The sequence below is a fragment of the Panthera pardus genome, unplaced genomic scaffold (assembly GCF_024362965.1).
Source record: "Panthera pardus isolate Hobbes unplaced genomic scaffold, ASM2436296v1 HiC_scaffold_325, whole genome shotgun sequence".
Classification (NCBI taxonomy): Eukaryota; Metazoa; Chordata; class Mammalia; order Carnivora; family Felidae; genus Panthera; species Panthera pardus.
Window position 1 is genome coordinate 280,888 of NW_026526905.1, and position 21,823 is coordinate 302,710.

Here is a 21,823-nt window from a genome sequence, read left to right on the forward strand (position 1 = left end):
GTTTCTCTTGAGGAGAATTCTTCCGTTTTGTCATTTTGGATAGTCCCTGGAGTGGCGCAGAACTGCAGGGCACTTTCCCTGTGCTGTCTGGAGTAACTTGTGTTGGTGGGCAGGGCCGCAGTCAGACCCGATGTTTGCCCCCAGCCCACCGCTGGGCCCACAGTCAGACTGGTGTGTACCTTATCTTCCCCTCTCCCAGGGGCAGGACTCACTGTGAAGTGGTGTGGCCCCTCTCTGGGCTACTTGCACCCTGCCAGGCTTGTGGTGCTGCTTTGATGGGATCTGGCATATTAGCCGGGGTGGATCCACCTGGTGCACAGGGGTAGGAGTGGCAGGCTCGCTTTGCCGTCAGTGGTCCCCTGCGGGAGGGGCCCTGCAGCACTGGGAGGGATGCAGGCAGACCCGTCAGAGGGATGGATCCACAGAAGCACAACATTGGGTTTTGCGCGGTGCAAGCATGTTTGGTGACGGGAACTGGTTCCCTTTGTAATTTTGGCTGGGTGGTGGGAGAGGGAGATGGCACTTGCCAGCACCTTTGTTCCCCTGCTGAGCTGAGCTCTGTCTTACAGGGCTCAACAACTCTCCCTCCTGTTGTCCTCTCGCCCTCCCGCTCTCCGAGCAAAGCTGTTGACTTATAACATTCCAGATGTTAAGTCCCGCTGGCTGTCAGAACTCATGCAGTCCGGCCCCTCAGTTTTTGCAAGTCAGACTCGGGGGCTCTGCCTTGCCGGGCAGGCTGCCCCTCCACCACCCCGGCTCCCTCACACCAGTCCGTGTAGCGTGCACCGCCTCTCTGCCCTTCCTACCCTCTTCCGTGGGCCTCTCGTCTATGCTTGGCTTCAGAGAGTCTGTTCTGCTAGTCTTCTGGCGGTTTTCTGGGTTCTTTAGGCAGATGTGGGTGGAATCTAAGTGGTCAGCTGGATGCTTGAGCCCAGCATCCTCCTACGCCGCCATCTCCCTTCCAAACATTAAAAATTTTTATTGAAACTATGAATGAATGGGTTAACCAAGAAATTGGAGAAGAATTTTAAAATTACATGGGAGCCAATGAAAATGAGAACACGACAGTCCAAACCACTGGGATGCAGCAAAGACAGTCATAGGAGGGAAGTATATAGCAGTCCAGGCCTACCTAAAGAAGGAGGAAAGGTCTCAAATAAACAACCTAAACTTATGCCTAAAAGAGCTGGAAAAAGTACAGGAAACAAAGCCCCAAAGCAGCAGAAGAAGGGAAATAGTAAAGATTAGAACATAAATCAATGATATTGAAATCAAAACAACAGTAGAACAGATCAATGAAACCAGGAGCTGGTTCTTTGAAAGAATCGATGAAATTGATACCCCCCTAGTCATACTGATCAAAAAGAAAAAGGAAAGGACCCAAATAACTAAAATCACGAATGAAAGAGGAGAAGTCACAACCAACACTGCAGGAATGCAAACAATAATAAGAGAATATGATGAGCAATTATATGCCAACAAATTGGGCAATCTGGAAGAAATGGACAAATTCCTAGAAACATATAAACTACCAAAACTGAAACAGGAAGAAATAGAAAACTGGAACAGACCCATGACCAGCAAAGAAATCGAATCAGTAATCAAAAATCTCCCCCTGCAAAACAAAAACAAAAACAAAAACAAAAACAAAAACCAGCCCAGGGTCAGATTGCTTTCCAGGGGAATTCTACCAAACATTTAAAAAGAGTTAATACCTATTCTTTTGAAGCTGTTCCAAAAAAAAAAAAAAAAAAAAAAGAAAGAAAAGAAAAGAAAGAAAGAAATGGTAGGAAAACTTCCAAACTCATTCTATGAGGCCAGCATTACCTTGATTCTAAAACCAGAGAGAGATTCTGTGAAAAAGGAGAACTACAGACCAATTTTCCTGATGAACATGAATGCAAAAGTTCTCAACAAGATACTAGCAAACCGGATCCAACATACATTAAAGGAATTATTCACCAAAAATTAAGTGGGATTTATTCCTGGGATGCAGCGCTGATTCAATATCTGCAAATAAATCAATGTGATGCATCACATTAATAAAAGAAAGGATATGAACCACATGATCCTCTCAATAGATGCATAAAACCATCTGGCAAACTACAGCATCCTTTTTTGATAAAAACCCTCAAGAACGTAAGAATAGAAGGGATATACCTCAAGATCATAAAGGCCATATATGGAAGACCCACAGCTAATATCATCTTCACTGGGGAAAAACTGAGAGGTTTTCCCCCTAAGCTCAGGAACACGACAGGAAGGTCCACTCTCACCACTATTATTCAGCATAGTGTTGGAAAGCCTAGCCTCAGCAATCAGAAAACAAACAGAAATAAAAGGAATCCAAATCATCAAGGAGGAATTAAAACTTTCACTCTTCACAGAAGGCATGATACTCTATGTGGGAAACCCAAAAGACTTCACCAAAATATCTTCTAGAACTGATACATGAATTTAGCAAAGTTGCAGGATATAAAATCAATGTACACAAATCGGTTGCATTTCTATACACCAATAATGAAGCAGAAGAAAGAGATATCTGGGAATTGATTCCATTTACAATTGCACCAAAACTCATAAGAACCTTGAGAAAAAATTAACCAAAGAAGTAAGAGATTTGTATGCTGAGAACTATAGAAAACTAGGCAAGAAATTGAAGAAGACACAAAGAAATGAAAAAGCATTCCATGCTCATGGATTGGAAAAGCAAATATTGTTAAAATGTCGATACTACCCAAAGCAATCTACACATTCAATGCACTCCCTATCAAAATAATACCAGCATTCTTCACAGAGCCAGAACAAACAATTCTAAAATTTGTACGGAGCCAGAAAAGACCCCAAATAACCAAAGTAAAGTTGAAAGAGAAAACCAAAGCTGGAGACATCACAGTTGCAGACTTCAAGCTCTATTACAAAGCTGTCATCTTAAAGACAGTACGGTACTGTCACAAAAACAGACACACAGTTCAATGGAACAGGATGGAGAACCCAAAAATGGGCCCACAAACATATGGGCAACTAATCTTTGACAAAGCAGGAAGGAATATCCAATGGAAAAAAGACAGTAACTTCAGCAAAGGGTGTTGGGAAAACTGGACAGCGACATGCAGGAGAATGAACCTTGACCACTTTCTTACACCATACACAAAAATAAATTAAAAATGGATGAAAGACCTAAATGTAAGACAGGAAGCCATCAAAATCCTAGAGGAGAAAACAGGCAACAACCTCTTTTACTTCGGCCACAGCAACTTCTTACTTGACACGTCTCTGGATGCAAGGGAAACAAGAGCAACAATGAACTAGTGGGTCCTAATCAAGACAAAAAACTTCTGCACAGCAAAGGGAACAATTTTCAGAAAACTTTCTGAACAGCAAAACTAAAAGGTGACTGATGAAATGGGAGGAGATATTTGCAAATGACATATCAGATAAATGGTTAGCATCCACAATCTATAAAGAACTTGTCAAATTCAACACCCAAAAAAACCAATAATCTAGTGAAGAAATGGGCAAAGACATGAATAGACACTTCTCCAAAGAAGATATCCAGATGGCCAACCAACACATGACAAAATGCTCAACGTCACTCATCATCAGGGAAATACAAATAAAAACCACAATGAGATACCACCTCACACGTGTCAGAATGGCTCACATTAACAACTCAGGCAACAACAGATGTTGTCGAGGATGTGGAGAAAGAGGATCTCTTTTGCACTGCTGGTGGGAAAGCAAACTGCTGCAGCCACTTTGGAAAACAGTATGGGGTTTCCTCAACGAACTAAAAATAGAACTACCCTACAACCCAGCTATTGCACTACTAGGTATTTATCCGAAGGATACAGGAGTCCTGATTCGAAGGGGCACATGCACCCCAATGTTTATAGCATCATTACCGACAATAGCCAATGTATATAAAGAGCCCAAATGTCCATCGACTGATGAATGGATAAAAAAGATGTGGTAGATATATGCAATGGAATATTACTCTGTTTTCAAAAAGGATGAAATCTTGCCATTTGTAAAAACGTGAATGCAACTAGAGTCAATTATGCTAAGTGAAATGAGTCAGTCAGAGAAAGGCAAATATCATATGATTACACTCATATGTGTAATTCAAGAAACAAAACAGATGAACATAGGGGAAGGGAAGCCAAAAATAAAATAAAAACAGAGAGGGAGACAAACCCTAAGAGACCTTTAAATACAGAGAACAAACTGAGGGTTGCTGGCTGGGTATTGGGTGGTGGGTGGGCTAAATGGGCAATGGGCATTAAGGAAGGCACTTGTTGAGAGGAGCAGTGGGTGTTATATGTGATGAATCACTAAATTCTATTCCTGAAATCATTAGTACACTATATGATAACTAACTTGGATTTAAATTAAAAAAAATAATAAACTCTTCATCAGGGAAGAAAAAAAGAAAGTATACTTTTTACCTGCTTATTTTTATGAATTTTTATTTGGTTATCATTGCTCTTCAAATTTGGTGCTGTGGGGTGACTATCTTTGCAATTATTTTTAGAGAGTCTACAGAGCTTCTGATATGTATAGATGCTTTTCATCAGTTCTAAAAATAATTCTGGGTTATTATTTGCTCAAACATTGCTTCTTCCCTATGTTTTTCTTTCCTTGCATGTCTTCATTTACACCTATGTTAGACTTCTATCCTTACCTTTATTTCTCCCTAGCTTCATGTTGATGTATTCAGCTCCCTTAACATGTTGTCTGTCTTGGTCCTGACCTTGTTTGTATGCAATCTTCTGCTAACCCCATCTAGTGGATTCTTAATTTTAAAGATTGAGTTATCACCATTTGAAATTGTCCATTTGAATCACTAAAAAGAGTTTAATTATCTGGTGAAATATTTCATCTTTCAGGATGAGAATCATATGCAGTGATTGCTAGGAAGTACACTTGCTGAAAATATATGCAACATTTTTCTTTTATCAAAACTTTTCCATTTAACATATGGCTAGGTACATTTTTATTTATACTTAGTGGAACAATAAAATTTCTGTATGTTGAAGAATAGCGGTTTTGATCACACACTATGGCTATCCAAAAATAGCATGAAAAATCAATGTGATGTGGAATATAGCATGGAAAAACCTGGCGCTCAATAAAATTCATGTCATATAGTCTCTTGCATGATTCAGAGTAGTAGGGGTTTACAGCTGTTGGTTACATATTGGTGAAGTTTAGGCGTGTGTAAAATTGGGTGATATGAGTAAATTATCACTTCTGAAAGCAGTAATCCTATTTTCAATATTCAGCACATTGAGGAAATAAGAACTAAAGATAACTTTCATATGGGAGATGTGCCAAAATTTATGAAAAAAGTGTAAATCTATGTAACACAAGACATGAATTTTGGTCTGGACAACATGACAGAGACTCATTTCTTTATTTCCTTATTTTTTGGTGGGGGTGGGGAGAGAGAGAATGAGCAGGGAAGAGGGACAGGGGGAGAGAGACTGAGAATCCTAAGCAGGCTCCATGCTCAGCATGACACGGGCCTCCATCCCATGACCCTGGTATCATGACCTGAGCTGAAATCAAGAGTTGGGCGTTCAACCGACTGAGCCACCCAGGCACCCTGAGACTTATTTCTCCTTGCTCTTCTCTACTAAGCAAAACTATAAATCTTGGAAATAATGCAAGAGGCAACCAAAAGATAACTCTGAAAGAATGAAATCTTGCCATTTGCAATGACATGGATGGAACTAGAAAGTATTATGCTAAGCAAAATACATCAGTTAGAAAAAGACAAATACTATATGATTTTACTCATATGTGGAATTAAGAAACAAAACAGACGTGGGGCCCCTGGGTGGCTCAGTCGGTTGAGCGTCCGACTTTGGCTCAGGTCATGATCTCATGGTCCGTGGGTTCGAGCCCTGCATCAGGCTCTGTGCTGACAGCTCAGAGCCTGAAGGCTGCTTCAGATTCTGTGTCTCCCTCTCTCTCTCTCTGCCTCTGCCCCACTCGTGCTCTCTCAAAAATAAACAAACATTAAAAAAATTTTTTTTTAAAAAGAAACAAAACAGACAAACGTAAGGTGTGTGTGGGGGGAGAGTTAAGCCAAGAACAGACTCTTAACTATACAAAACAAACTGAGGGTTACTGGATGGGAAGTGTGGAATGGTTTAAATAGGTGATGGGTATTAAAGAGGGGACTTGTGATGAGCACCAGGTGTTGTATGTAAGTGATGAATCACTAAATTATACACCTGAAACTAATATTACACTGTATGTTAACTGGAATTTAATAAAAATTTTTAAATAGGAAAAAAATAAAAAAGAAGACTCTGAATATTAGAAAGAGGAAGGCAAACAACTTTGGCACTCCAGAAGTGGAGGAACAACACAGTGGCTAGAAAACTGATCTATATGAGCTGATATTAGAGCTCAAATCCAAAGACAGTTTGAAGGCAGAATTCTCTCTTCCCTGGGGAACTTCAGTCCTGTTTTCTCTTAAGGCCTTCATCTGATTGAATGAGTCCCACCCACATTATAGAGAGTAATATGAATTACCCAAAGTCTACTGATTTAAATGTTAACCTTATCTAAAACTTAGCCCCCAGCAATATCCACTCAAGTATTTGACCAAATATCTGGATACAGTGTCCGAGCCAAGTTGACACATAAAATTAACCATCCGTTCTTTCCCTGGGAACCTTCTGTGGAAGGCAGGTTATGTGAAAATATTAGCACCAAAGTGAGGGGGCAGCAGTCTTAACTTACGGTTCAATAGAATCATTGAAACTATGACCTCTAGGCAAGCAAGGCATAAAGCCACAGGACAGGAAATAAAAATTTTGCTAGTGGATCACTAGGGGTAATAGTGAATGGTGTCCCTCCCATTTCCACCCCTTTGTTCTTGGACCCATGAATCCTGGATATGGGATAAATAGCTCCATATGTTGGACGCTGAGCACATACAGCCTCTTGGAGAACATTTTCCCACTCTGACAGGGGACTGGCATCTAGCTGGCACTATAACAGAGTGCTCAAAACATTTGGTCAGCCGCCAGTTTTGGAATAATGGGTAACATGATAACACCAGTGAATTCCATGATTCTGGGTTCATCGCTGCACACCATTTGCAGTGAATTTAGTTCCTTCACCAGAATCGTGCTGCATGGAATATAACATTGCATAGATAAGGCATTCTGTAAATCACTGCGGTTAGTTTTGACAGAAGCACTGCATGCAGGGAAGGGAAATCCATCTCCATGGTAAGAGTTTATTCCAGTAAGAACAAAATGCTGCTCTTCCATGATAGAAGGTATACAATATAGTAAACCTTCCACCAGCTATCTGGTTGATCACCTTGGGGGATGGTACCTTATCAAAGACACAGGGATCATTTCTACTGCTAGAAGGTTGGACACTCAGTGGTATGCTTAGCCACGTCAGCTTTGGTAATAGAGGTCCATGTGCTGAGCCAATGCATAATATCCTTCTGTGACCCAAGGCCATTTGTTCAGGACAATGACAAAGATGGCTGAGGAAAGAGGCTGAATAATATCCATAGAACTGTTAATCTTACACATTTGATTATTAAAAGTCATCTCTGCTGAGAGACAAACCAAGAAACAGACTCTTAACTATAGGAAACAAACTGATGGTTATGGGGGGGGGGGCGGGGAGGGTGGGTGAAATAGGCAATGGGGATTAAGGAGCACTTGTGATGAGCATCAAGAGATATATGGAATTAATGAATCACTATATCGTACACCTGAAACTAATATAACACTGTAGGATAACTATACTGAAATTTAAAAGAATAAAAGGAAACAAGAAAAAGAAATTTATCTCTGCTGAGGTCACCCTTAGATGAGCATTCACAGAAGACACAAATATCTTCACATTTTTCACCTACTCGGAGACGTCTATCCACATACCTTCTTCCTTAGAATTTTGTTACTAATTTTAATTCATGTTCCTTCCAATTCTCTGTCCATTCTGCCCAACAGTTGGCCACCGCCCATGAATTGGAATATAATCAGACTTCTATCCATTTACCTTTTAAGAAAAATAACCAGTCAGGTGCACTGCTCAAAGTTCTACCCACTGAAGGTTTACCCTCCACCACTGTTCTCCATGGATGTCCCAGAAAGGGGCTGTAGTACTACAGCTGTCCACTTTTGGGCAGTGTCTGCATATTGTGCAGCATCATCTGTAAATCGGACCCAAATTTTCTTTCTCTGTCAACTGCATGTATCCCTGCTGCTGCCCAAATCTGTGAGATAGTGTTTCTTGGGGAAAAAAGGCAAAAGGGTAAAAGAAAATGGGTAATAAAACCTGTACCATTCCCTACTCCCTGGTTTCACTCTCTAGTACAAGGTATCTGCTTTTGCTTGCTTTCCAGATTTCTCATGGAAGTGTTTTTTGTATTTTGTCTAGAATTATTAGTTACAATCAAAAGGACATGGGCAGCCATGAGCTAACTCCATGGCAGCCAGAACCAGAAACTCCTCACTGGATTTTTAAAATAGTTTTACTTTTTAGAGCAGTTTTAAGTTCACAGAAAAATTGAACTGAAAGTATAGAGTTCCCACGTACCCACTCCTCCCACAAATACACAGTGCCTCCACTTTCAGTATTCTGCCCCTGAGTGTATACGTTAACTATAACTGATGAACCAATAGATCATAATCATCAAAAGTCCACCCACAGTTTACATTATGATTCACTTTTGGTGTTGTACATTCTAAGAGTTTTCACAAGTATGTAATGTCATATCCACATGATTTTTAAGTGGACATAAGTTTTCAGCTACATTGGGTAAATACCAAAAGTGCAATTATAGTGTCATACAGAATTATTTCCCTGTCCGAAAAATGCTCTACGCACCGCCTATTCTTCCTTCTCTCCTCTAACTCCTAATGCTTTACTGTCTCCATTGTTTTGCCTTTTCCAGAATGTCACATAATAGGAATATACAGTATGCAGCCTTTTCAGTTGGACTTTTTCACTTAAGATGCATTTACGATTCCTCATATCCTTTTATGGTTTGATAGCTCCTTTATTTTATCCCTGTATAATATTCCATTCTCGGGATTTACCACAATTTTTTTATACATTTATCTACAAAAAAACAAAAACAAAAACAAAAAACAAAAAACCATGTCAGTTGCTTCCAAGTTTAAACAATTATAGATAAAACTACTACAAACATCTGTGTGTAGCTTCTTGCATGGACATAATTTTCAACTAATTTGGGTAAATAACAGGAGTGTGATTGCTGGACTGTATGGTAAGCATAGGTTTAGTTTTGTGAGAATCTTTTATTCTCCTTTGCAAGTGGGTATGCGATTTTGCATTTCTACCAGCAATGAATGGGAGCTGCACATCTTCACAAGCATTTGATGCTCTCAGTGTGTAGTGATATCTCATTGTTGTTTAATTTGCAATTTCATACTGACATATGATGCTGAGCATATTTTAATATGCTTATTTCTCATCCATGTATCCTCTTCGGTGAGGTGCCTGTTCATACCTTTCCCGGTTTTTAAATCATATCATTCATTTTCCTATTTTGATTTTTAAGAATTATTTCCAAAATGTGGATAACAGTCCTTATCAGATATGTCTCTGCAAATATTTGTAAGCAATATAAGTATCAATACATTTGGCATATGCATATTCACACATGCACGCGTGCGTACACACACACACACACACACACACACACAAACAAGGTCACTGGAATAGTATGCAGCCATAAAAAAGGATGAGATCTTGTCATTTGTAACAACATGGGGGGGACCTAGCGCATATTAATCCAAGTGAATGTGGTCATGCAAAGAATGACAAATAACATATGATTTTACTTAAATGTGGATTATGAAAGAAGACAAATCAATAAACAAACAAAAAGCAGAATTAGACATATAAATACAGAGAACAAAGTGATGGGTGCCAGAGGGAAGGAGGATGAGGGGAGGGGCAAAATAGGTGAAGGGGCATGGGAAATATAGGTTTTCAGTTATGGAATGAATAAACCATATTCTAAATGGCACAGTGTAAGGAATGGAGTCAATGATATTGTAATAGCGTTGTATGCTGACAGATGGTAGCTACACTTGTGGTAAGCACAGCATAAGGTATGGAGAATTTGATTCACTATGTTGTATACCTGAAAGTTATATAATGTGTATCAGGATACTCAAATTAAAAAAAATTAAAACAGACAAATCAAATACGTTTCTAACTCAAATCATTTAAAAAGTTAGCTTTATAATATGACCTTTATTAGCAATGTGGATGGAACTGGAGAGTGTTATGCTAAGTGAAATAAGACATACAGAGAAAGACAAATACCATATGATTTCACTCTTATGTGGATCCTGAGACTCTTAACAGAAGACCATGTGGGAGGGGAAGGGAAGAAAAAAAAAGTTGGAGAGGGAGAGAGCCAAACCATAAGAGACTCTTAAAAACTGAGAACAAACTGAGGGTTGATGGGGGGGTGGGAGGGAGGGGAAAGTGGGCATTGAGGAGGGCACCTGTTGGGATGAGCAATGAGAGTTGTATGGAAACCAATTTGACAATAAATTTCATATAAAAAAAGTTAGCTTTATATCACTACTTGAAATTAAAAATAAGAGCTGTAATTGATGTGGTAAGTAACATAAAAACTATATGAAAGTTTAAGTGGAAAGAATAAGTCAAACCCATTTGCAATATATGCCTATTTCATATATGTTATCTCATTGATTCTTCATAGCAAACATTTAGTGTAAGTATTGGGATTTCTACTTTATAAATGAGGAAACAGTCGCGAAGGATGTCAATACCTTTCCCACTGTCACACAGTGTGTGTCAGAAGCAGGTTTGAACCTCATTGCTATTTCATGCCATGGCCTATAGGGAGACAGTGGGTAGGACCCAAGTCAATGTGCTTCAGCCAGTCCCCCTGGTTCCTTTTCCTTTCCTTACCTCAACTCTACTATATCCATCCAGCTCCAAAACCTAGAGAACTCCCACATATTTTGTGGCAAAGCAGAACACCCTACCTTTAGTCTCACTTTTAATTTGAACCTTAGACTTTCAGTTTTTCCAGAGATATGTTTTAATGTTTAGTTATTTTGAGAGAGAGAGAGAGAGAGAGAGAGAGCAAGAGCAAGTGGGAGAGGGGCAGTTGGGGGGGGGGAGAGAGAATCCTAAGCAGGCTCCACGATGTCAGTGCAGAGCCTGATGTGGGGCTGGAATCATGAACCGTGAGATCATGACCGGAGCTGAAACCAAGAGCCAGACGCTTAACCGGCTGGGCCACCCAGGCACAACCTCACCAGGAAATTTAAAAAAAAAATTTTTTTTAACGTTTATTTATTTTTGAGACAGAGACAGAGCATGAACGGGGGAGGGTCAGAGAGAGGGAGACACAGAATCTGAAACAGGCTCCAGGCTCTGAGCTGTCAGCACAGAGCCTGACGCGGGGCTCGAACTCACTGACCGAGAGATCATGACCTGAGCCGAAGTCAGCCGCTCACCCGACTGAGCCACCCAGGTGCCCCACCAGGAAATATTTTGAATACTCTGTAAGTGAGTAGGCGATTGTTGCTAGTATCCTACCGCCATTCCCTAAGGATGGTGAATTCTGAGGACAGCACTTAGTTGCAGAAATAGTTTTGGGTGTGAGGATACAAATGGGGGCTCAGAGATGTAACTCTTGTGTTGTGTACAGTAATAGGGGCATAAGGTAGAGCCAGGCCTCTGGATTGTCAGGGTGATGGAGATGTATGTAGAGGGAAATAGGGATTTGTGGCTTGTCTGTCCCTGCCTTTATTTATTTATTTATTTATTTATTGGAATTTTATTAGAGTTACTAGTTTTATTTTACATTTATAACTTTTTAAATTCCAGATAGTTAACATGCAGTGTAATATTAGTTGCCGGCATAAAATATAGTGATTCAACCCTTCCATACATCACCCAGTGCTCATCACCACAAGCACTCCTTAATCTCCATCGTCTATTTAATCCATCCCCCAACCTGCCTCCCCTCTGGTAACCATCAGGTTTTTCTCTACAGTTAAGAGTCTGTTTCCTGGGTTGCCTCTCTTTCTTCCTCCTAGGATCATTTGTTTTGTTTCAAAAATTACACATGGGGTGAAATCATATATTTGTCTTTCTTTGACTGGCTTCTTTTGCTCGGCATAAAACTCTCTAGCTCCGTCCACGCCGTTGCAAATGGCAAGGTTTGATTAGCTTTTATGGCTGAGTAATATTGCATTGTATATAGATACTACATCTTCTCTATCCATTCTCAATCAATGGACACTTGGGCTGTTGCCACTGCTTGGGTATTGCAAATGATGCTGCTATCAACATCGGGGTGCATGTATCCCCTTGAACTGGTAGTTTTGTATTCTTTGGGTAAATACCTAGTAGTACAACTGCTGCACAATAGGGTAGTTCTACTTTTCACTTTTTGAGGGGCCTCTGTAGTGTTTTCCAGAGTAGCTGCACCAGTTTGCATCCCTACCAAGAGTGCAAGAGGGTTTCCCTTTCTCCACATCCTTGCCAACACCTGTTGTTTCTTCTGCTGCAGTAGACATGATACTGTGTTTAAAAAACCCTAACTCGACTTCACCAAAAGATTGCTACAACTGACACATGAATTTAATAAAGTCACAGGATACAAAATCATCATACAGAAATCTGTGGCATTTCTTTCTTTTTTTTTTTAACATTTACTTATTTTTGAGAGGCAGAGAGAGACAGAGCGTGAGTAGGGGAGGGGCAGAGAGAGAGGGAGACACAGAATCAGTAGCAGGCTTCAGGCTCTGAGCTGACAGCACAGAGCCCGATGCGGGGCTCGAACCCACGAATTCAGGTGAGATCATGACCTGAGCCGAAGCCGGACGCTTAACCGACCGAGCCACCCAGGCGAGAAATCTGTGGCGTTTCTATGCAGCAAGAGTGAAGCAGCAGAAAGGGAAATTAAGGAATCAATCCCATTTACAATTGCACTGAAAACAATCAGATACCTAGGAACAAACCTAACCAGAGAGGTGAAATACCTGTAGTACTCTGAAGACTCTAAAACACTGATGAAAGACATTGAATATACACAAAGAAATGGAAAGACATTCCATGCTCATGGATTGGAAGAACAAATATTGATAAACTGTCAAAACTACGCAAAGCGATCTACACATTTAATGCAATCCCTATCAACATACTGCCAGCATTTGTCACAGACCTAAAACTGGTAGGGAGCCACAAAAGACCCAGAATAGCCAAAGCAACCTTGAAAAAGCAAAGCAAACCTGGAGGCATCACTATTTGGGACATAAAATTGTATTACAAAGCTGTAGTGACCAAAACAGTATGGAACTGCCACTAAAATAGACACATAGATCAATGGAACAGAATAAAATACCCACAAAGGAACCCACAAGTATATGGTCAATTCATTTTCGGTAAAGCAGGAAAGAGTATCCACGAGGAAAAAGACAGGCTCCTTAACAAATGCTGTTAGGAATACTGGACACCACCATGCAGAAGAATGAAACTGGACCAGTTTCTTACACCATACCCAAAAATGAGATAAAAACAGAGAGGGAGGCAAACCAGAGGGACTCTTAAATACAGAGAACAAACAGGGTTGCTGGAGGGGTGGGTGGGAGGGAGGATGGGTTAAATGGGTGATGCACATTAAGGAGGGCACTTCTCAGGATGAGCACTGGGTGTCACAGGGGGAGATGAATCACTGGGTTCTACTCCTGAGGCCAAGACTACACTGTATGTTATCTAGCTTGTATTTAAATAAATTAAAAAATAAAAATTAATTCAAAATGGATCAAAGGCCTAAATGTGCGACCCAAAACCATCAAAATCCTAGAGGAGAACACAGGCAGTAACCTCTTTGACATCCGCTGTAGCAACTTCTTTCTAGATATGTCTCCCGAGGCAAGGGAAACAAAAGCAAAAATAAACCACTGGGACTTCATCAAAATAAACACCTTCTGCACAGGGAAGGAAACCATTAACAAAACTAAAAGGCAACCTATAGAATGGGAGAAGATATTTGCAAATGGCATATCTGATAATGGGTTAGTATCCACAATATAGAAAGAATTTATAAAACTCAACACCCCAAAACACAAATAACCCGATTGAAAACATGAGCAGAAGACAGGAATAGACATTTTTGTAAAGAAGACTCCAAATTGCCCACAGACACACGAAAAGACGCTCAACATCACTCGTCATTAGGGTAATACAAAACTACAATGAGACATCACTTCACACCTGTAAGAATGGCTAACATCCATGCCTTTAAATATCTTATGAAGAAAGAAGTTTTGCAGATCTGTGGGTTTTTGCCATGGGGCTTGTGACATCATTCTTTGTCTTTGGATAAACTGTTCCAAATAGCTGTAGTGCCATAGTTACATATATTTTTTGTAGCACAGTAAAATAAGTATGCTATTATTTTTAAATTTTAAATGTTTTTTCCTTCTGTATCAATGAAATCACCTGGAAAACCATGTGAAGTCTGTGTGCCACATTTTGTGAAACACTTCCTTCATGTAAAACATAAAGTTACTATAAGTTTTCATGAAAACATCAGATTAACAGTATAGTCACCATGTACACCATCAGTTTTCCTGGCCAAAGTTTTCAGATGTATTTACTTTGAGGAAGACCAAGGGCTTCTGACTTAGAGCTGAGTCCCAAAATCTACTGCTCGTTAGAGTCAATTGTAAGTTGTGGCTACAATCTGACACACCTTTTTGTGAAGATTAAATGAAGTTATAAATGTATGGAACCTAGGAAAAGAATTCGCTAATATATAGTATACATGCTATCAATAGAGTTTTTATAATAACTTATTCTTTAAAAACTTAATAAATGGATCTATTGTCCTACGTGCACACAACTAGTGGATGGCCAGCTATTCACAATTAGAGAGCACAGATCAAAATTATCTAGCTAATAGAGCCGTGACTTTTAAATTTGTGGGTATAGAAGATTAGTAACAGCATAGAAACTAGAGCAGGTAGCTTTCGGAGTGATGGCATCAGTAGAGGCATGTTGCAGGGAAGACGGGCACCTCACCAAATTCGAAATGATGGGGATCTGGAGGTTCCCTGCCATTTAGGTAGGGTCCAATTTCCAAGAAAGCGATGCAATCCACGCACAGCTGAACATGGGAAAGTCTAGTCTTACATTACTCACAGCCTTTCGGAGTCTTCAGTTCCAGAGAAGAGAAAAAGAGGTTTTACATACCAATTCATTTTATAAAGCCAATATATCCTTGATACTAAAATCCAAGAGTGTATGTGAAATAAAAGTAGATGCTAATGTCACTCGTGAGGATATTAATAAAAATTCTAACCCAATTAATATGATGTAGATTATTCAAAAAGGTAAGAGATCATGAACATTCACCCAGAAGTGTATGGTTGATTTAAACATAGGAAAATGTGTATGAGATTCATTGCATTGACAGATTCATGGAAGAAAACTCCCACGATCATCTGAATAAATGTACTACAAATGTTTGATGAAAGCCAATATATATTCAATAGAAATACTGTTAGGAAACTAAACTAAGAATGGAACTTCCTCTATGTCACAGTAAATATAGTGAAATGGTAAAAATTTTCTAATTCCTATCAGAAATAAGACCAGGATGTCCATTATTGCCAATACTTTCCAACACTGTACTGGGTGGGTCTGTCCAATATTGTAAAATGAGGAAACAAAGAGGGGGGACAATGTTTAAAACAGCAGGAACAAACTGTTAGTATTCAAAGATGATAGAATTGTGTACGTTGAAACTCATAACAGATGTTGACATGCACCTCTGGCATTAAATCGTTATGTAGCAAGGCTGCTGGAGAGACCATTGATGTACAGATATATCTGCACTTACCAGCTCAATCAGAATACAAAATTTCAAAAAATGACACAATTTTCAATAGCATCTAATACTTAAAGTAAGTTTAACAAAGGTTTGAAAGAGTCTTTGGAGAAAGTTGTAAGATTTTATTGAGAGACTTTGAACAGTAAAGTATCCTTCCTACATGAGAGCAGTTTGCATCGTTTCAGCTTCTTTTTGCTTACACCTTCGGTTAACCTTCACCTGTAAGACAGACACAGAGTTGGAAACAGTACTCAGCAAAATTTTATTTAGATTAAATTAATGATATGCAGAGGACACTATAGCTTCCATTTTATAAGACAGAATTCCATGCATATACTTTACCAACGTTTTTGGAACACACCACACTTTCTATTGGTACAAGAAAACAAAAAGACCCTTCAGGTTCAGAACAGATAAAATGAAATGAACCTATTAAAAGGTAGTTTCATTTTTTTATCTTTATGTTTAGATTCAAGTTAGTTAACATCTAGTGTCGTACTGGTTTCAGGAGTAGAATTTAGGGATTCATCGCTTACATATAACACCCATGCACTCTCCCTACTTGATGTGCCACAGAAACCAGAAACTAGACTATGTCTTGCCATTTTATTACTCAGTCATTTGAGCCTTCATTGGGGAAAGGTTTCAAAATGCACGTGTTTCGTAAGAGCCACAATAATTTAGAATTTGACGAAATGTCTCCACAGAGAAAAACCAACATCAAACAGTGTGTTTTCTTGATCTCAGTACCAGTGAAATCTCAACTCAGATGTTAAAATTTGACCAAAGATGTTACCTGATAAATAAATCATACAAGATAGGAGATTTTTGTATTCCATGTATATTATCCAACAGAACCACAGAATACAAAAATCAGCAATAAAAAATGACTGCAATTTATCTGATTTGAAATCTCTAAATATATGAGTCAAGATGGGTTGAGAAGTGAGGGGATTCTCCCAGAATCACACAACTTATGTTAGAGCTGGTATTGGAACATACTTCAGTGCCTTGGCATATTTCACACAAACTGGTATTTACTCCAAATGCATTTTGTGGTATTTATTTATTTATTTATTTAATATAATTTATTCTCAAATTGGCTTCCATACAACACCCTTTGTGTTTTTGAAAAGAGGAAGTTATAGAAGATTTCGAATTTAATTAGCTATCGGTTAAAGTATGTACTGCTTATTTTATTTGTTTATTTATTTATTTATTTATTTATTTATTAAAATTTTTTTTTTATGTTTATTCACTTTTGGAAGACAAGAGAGAGACAGAGAACAAGCAGGGGTGGGGCAGAGAGAGAGGGGGACACAGAATCTGAAGCAGGCTCCAGGCTCTGAGCTGTCAGCACCAGAGCCCAATGCGTGGCTCGAACTCACAATCTGCGAGATCATGACCTGAGCCAAAGTCGGACGCTCAACTGACTGAGCCACCCAGGCGCCCCAGTATTTACACTTTATAAAAAAGGAAATGTTTTCATATTTTATAATTTAATAAGGCTTTGACCCAATTAAATTCTATATCTGATAGGTTATATATCAGGCAATCAGGAAGTTAGGGTCTGAACTACTTGTGAAAGTATCTTTATGTGTAAACTCTGTCATTAAAGTATCAATAAAGTCATATCTACATAATTAAAGATATAATATTCAGGAAAAGACCTGCATACTTTGCATTCTCAATGGATAACATACCTGCTTCAGGCATTTTCATGGGCTCCACTGTTGGGACATCTGCCCCCTTCACATCACTGTCATCTTCACTGATACCCCCAGTCTTTGGCAGAGGTAGTTCCTGGATCCCAGATTCCAGGTCAGGTCCTTAAAAAAAAAAAAGGTTATCAATTTAAGGAGTAAACACAAAATTTAAAGAAAGAAGTGATACTATTTATTCTTTCTATTATATGAAATACAAGCCTGTATACTTACTGTAATAAAAAAAGGGATGGAAAGGTGGACGTCACATCTTTTTTTGTATTATGAAACCTTATTTCAAATAACAATCTAAAGAGAAACCACACTAAATCTACATTTGCATTATATTACCACAGTGTACTAAGAGTAGAGAGCATCAGCTAAGAAATCTTAAATTTACACCATGGACAGGAAGTTTTTTGAAGTTTATTCATTTATTTTGAGAGAGAGAGAGACAGAGTGAGCCAGTAGTGGAGGGGCAGAGAGGGAGAGAGGGAGGGAGAGACAGAGCGAGAGCAAGAGCGAGAGAGAGAGAGAGAGAGAGAATCACAGCAGCTTCTGCACTGCCAGTGCAGAGCCCAACACGGGGCTCAATGTCACGAACTGGGAAATTGTGACCTGAGCCGAAATCCAGAGTCAGATGCTTAACTGACTGAGCCACCAGGCAGTCTGCACCATGGATAGGAATTTAATGAAAATTAAAATTTAATTTCCTGAACAATTAGCTGAGTGCATTTGTGCGCCTATGACAAATCCTACACTAGTGACATACATCTCCTATTGGAGCAACCTGAAAACTATTTTGTGAAATTTAACTAGTTAGATTTAGGGGCAAAGTCTCTCTCTATAACTTATGATAAATGAATCATGCAGAGAACCAAGTATCAAAAATAACAGCAAAATATTAGTGACTTATAGTCAAACTTCTGTCTTACAGTGAGAATAAAGGGAGCAGGGTGGAAAGAAATTAATGGACTTTGCCCTCAGTCTTATTGTAGAAACCTCTTACCAGAGAATTCCTAAAATAATCCATGGCCTAAGAAGAACAAATTAAACTACAAATTAAACTAGTAAACAATGCATACTTTTGTAATTAAAGTTTCCTCTGACTTAGAAAAGACTGCATGTTCAAGCACACAGATTAAATAAATCTTGAAGAAAAAGGGGAAATTCATTAGAGTGAAGGACCATATGAAGCTGCAAACTATGCGGTCTTCATATTTTCAACCGATTTTCAGGAAATGACTGAGTTTCTCTTGTAATGTTTTGTTTCATCTTGTTATGGTATGTCATAATGCACGATGCACACATATACCCCGAACCCCCATAGACATTCCTCCCCCCTTTCCCTTCACCTTGGTCCACAAGTGCTTCTTTAACTTCTTTCTCTTGATCAGGCATAATATCCTGACTCTCGGTTGGTGCCTGCTCTTGTTGAGGCTGATTATCACTGGGCTGCTGGGCCTAGGGGTGTGTGTGTGTGTGTGTGTGTGTGCGCAAATAAATAGTTGTGTTGTTAAGACATGCCAACGATATAAATATATATTACAGATTTTTATACCAAACAATAAAAAAGTATAAACCCACACGTAAAACACGATTCTATATATTTATTCTTAAAAGTTACTCTTCCGGAGCACCTGGGTGGCTCAGCTGGTTAAGCATCTGACTCTTGATTTCAGCTCAGGTCACGATCTCAAGGTTTGTGAGTTCGAGCCCTGCCTCAGGCTCCTGCTTGGGATTCTCTCTCCCTGTCTCTCTGCCCCTCCCTCCCCCTCTCTCTCAAAAATAAAATAAAAATAAACTTTTTTTTAAACAAAGAAAAATGTCTTTAAACAAACAAACAAAAAAGTTACTCTTCCCACAGAGTGGCTACTCCAAGAAGAGGTAGCCACAAGCACTTTGGAGGCTATTTTAAACTATGTTGGGATGGATATGGACAACCTGTTGTTAGTAAGCTTAACAATGGAGTCATAGGGTATATTTCCTCAGGGAACACAAGTATGGAATCCTTCTGGTTCAATGTTTCCTACTCCTTATCAGCAGAGAAACTTATATCACTGTATCTGTATGTTTGTAGCTCAACAACATTTTCAGAGAACGAAACTGATGGTATAGAAAATATCAAATACCAAAGTACTCACAGCCACAGGTGCAGCTGGCTGGTTAGACTCTGGATTACCCTTTCTTTGTTTAGATTTAGATCTTGTTCTCACACGCCCACTCATATTTCACCCTGAAAGTAGAATATCGGGATTTGAAAAATGTACTCTAAAGCCTAGGTATACCACTCCCAAGGCTAAACGTTTTAATTTTTTTTAATTTGAAAATACTGTCAAAATCAACCTGTGTAAGGATAATGTACATGCTTTTGTCACACCAAATCAACGAGCTGCAAGATCATTTACATCAGCCAAACTGGCAGTCAAGTCACCTTAAAGACAGGAATAAAACATGAGGTTTAGTTTCACAGCTAGATTCCCCATCATAAACAGTGCTGGAAATTTAAATTTGAATTTAAATTTGAGTTTATTTTAAATTACATAAAACAAATAAATTAGAGTTTAAATTGCTGTGGTCACATTCCCATTTACTGGGCCCATTTTACCCCCTTAAATAAGGTTTTCTTGGAACACAGAGAAGGTCTTAATCATTTGTGTACTGCCTGCCTATGGCTGTCTTCCCACTACAAGGGCTCAGGTGTCTAGTTTTGATATTGACCAGTGAGCCGGCTCCTCCCTTGACACCCTGCACAGTGCGATACAAATCTCCGGGACGCAGCTCCAACCCTGCAGCGTTCCCTGTTTCCAGTCCCACACGCCGTTTTTTTGTTTTTGTTTTTGTTTTCAAGTAGACTTTACGGCCATCCCGGAGCCCAGGCGGGGCTTGAACTCACCACCCTGAGATCTAGACCTGACCTGAGATCCAGCGTCAGCCAGCCACTTTGCCTACTGACCGCACCCCCTCTCCCACCCCCCGCCCACAGGCGCCCCTTCCAGACCTGCTCTGTACCGCCTGGCCCGCCTCCCACCCAGGGTCCCACTGAGGACTCACTCTGGCTTCAGTGCTCCGCCGGCAGTTCCAGGTGCTTGCTCAGATACCTCAAAGAACGCCCCCAAGACCCAACCTGTCTTCATCTCCCCGGTCCTCGGCCGCCAGCTGTCCTCACTTGTCCCGGTCCCACCACCACGAGGACGAGGGCCATGGCGGCCGCGACGCCTGTGAGAAGAACGCTAACTCTTAGCAACTTCCTCCTCCGAGGCCACAGGTCTACCGTCCCGACCCGCCCGAGGCCCACTGGCACTCTCCTCACCGTCACTCACACTTAAAGTCCTGGAAGGACTGATTTGTGGGCCTACCAGTTGTGTTCAGGCAGCGAGAAGGATCAGAGAAGAAGGAACACCACCGCTTAGGCCTGAGCTCTGCTCAGGGAATGTGGGCACAAGGCACATGCCCAGTTGCGCTTGTCGAAAGCAGGCACAAGGCGAGCGCCCAGCAATGGTCTTTCACTGCAATGGGCATGCGCACAGGGTTGGGTGCCTGCAGGGCGGGGTGAGGTTTTCCCGCCTGTGCCTTGGAGGCGAGCTACCAAGTGATCTCCCGAGGAAAAGAAAAAGGCTTGAAGAGTTTGTTTTTAGACCACCCAATCCCCGTATGCATCCAGCATCTTTGGGGACAGACAGCCCCAGGTACCCTTAGTGAAGTTGGAGTATGTGTCTCAGAAAAAGCGCTGAGACAGAAATACATGTTAAGTGTTTTAATCCTATTTTTATACCTGCTTTGATTAATCATTTCCTCCTTTGCTTTAGTTTTCTGTCATCCTTGAATCAATTTGCTCATTCTTATAGAATAAATATATTAACACATGTTTCCTCTTTTTGTTCAACTAATATTTTTTATATAGATTAATTTTTTTTTTTTTAATTCAAGGTGGTTAACATACAGTGTAGTATTGGTACCAGGAGTAGAACTCAGTGTTTCACCACTTATAGACAACACTCAGTGCTCATCCAAACAAGTGCCCTCCTTAATGCCCGTCACCCATTTGGCCCATCCCACCACCCACCTCCCCTCTAGCAATCCCCAGTTTGTTCTCTGAGTTTAAGAGTCTCTTATGCTTTGCCTCCCTCTCTGTTTTTATCTTAGTTTTCCTTTCTTTCCCCTATGTTCATCTGTTAACACCTGTTTAATTTTTTTGCTGGTGCTACTGAACATTTAA

The 21,823-nt window shown here is 40.0% G+C and overlaps 1 protein-coding gene across 1 annotated transcript; it reads right to left on the reverse strand.

The window, feature by feature from the left end:
• Positions 1-16,116: 16,116 nt before the first annotated feature.
• On the reverse strand, positions 16,117-19,832 carry LOC128774486 (P antigen family member 3-like). Its single transcript, XM_053893569.1, has 4 exons — positions 19,749-19,832; positions 18,960-19,068; positions 17,580-17,730; positions 16,117-16,120 (listed from the first exon to the last, which is right to left on the reverse strand). The coding sequence occupies exons 1-4, from the start codon at positions 19,830-19,832 to the stop codon at positions 16,117-16,119; spliced, it is 348 nt and encodes a 115-aa protein (XP_053749544.1).
• Positions 19,833-21,823: the final 1,991 nt, after the last annotated feature.

Excerpts from the sequence above, each read along its gene's own strand:
- LOC128774486 (XM_053893569.1), bottom strand. The coding sequence starts at position 19,832 with ATGAGTGGGCGTGTGAGAACAAGATCTAAATCTAAACAAAGAAAGGGT. Across the intron at positions 19,069-19,748 it reads AGCCAGCTGCACCTGTGGCT|GCCCAGCAGCCCAGTGATAA; the intron begins GTGAGTACTTTG and ends ACACACCCCTAG. Across the intron at positions 17,731-18,959 it reads AGAAGCACTTGTGGACCAAG|GACCTGACCTGGAATCTGGG; the intron begins GTGAAGGGAAAG and ends TTTTTTTTTAAG.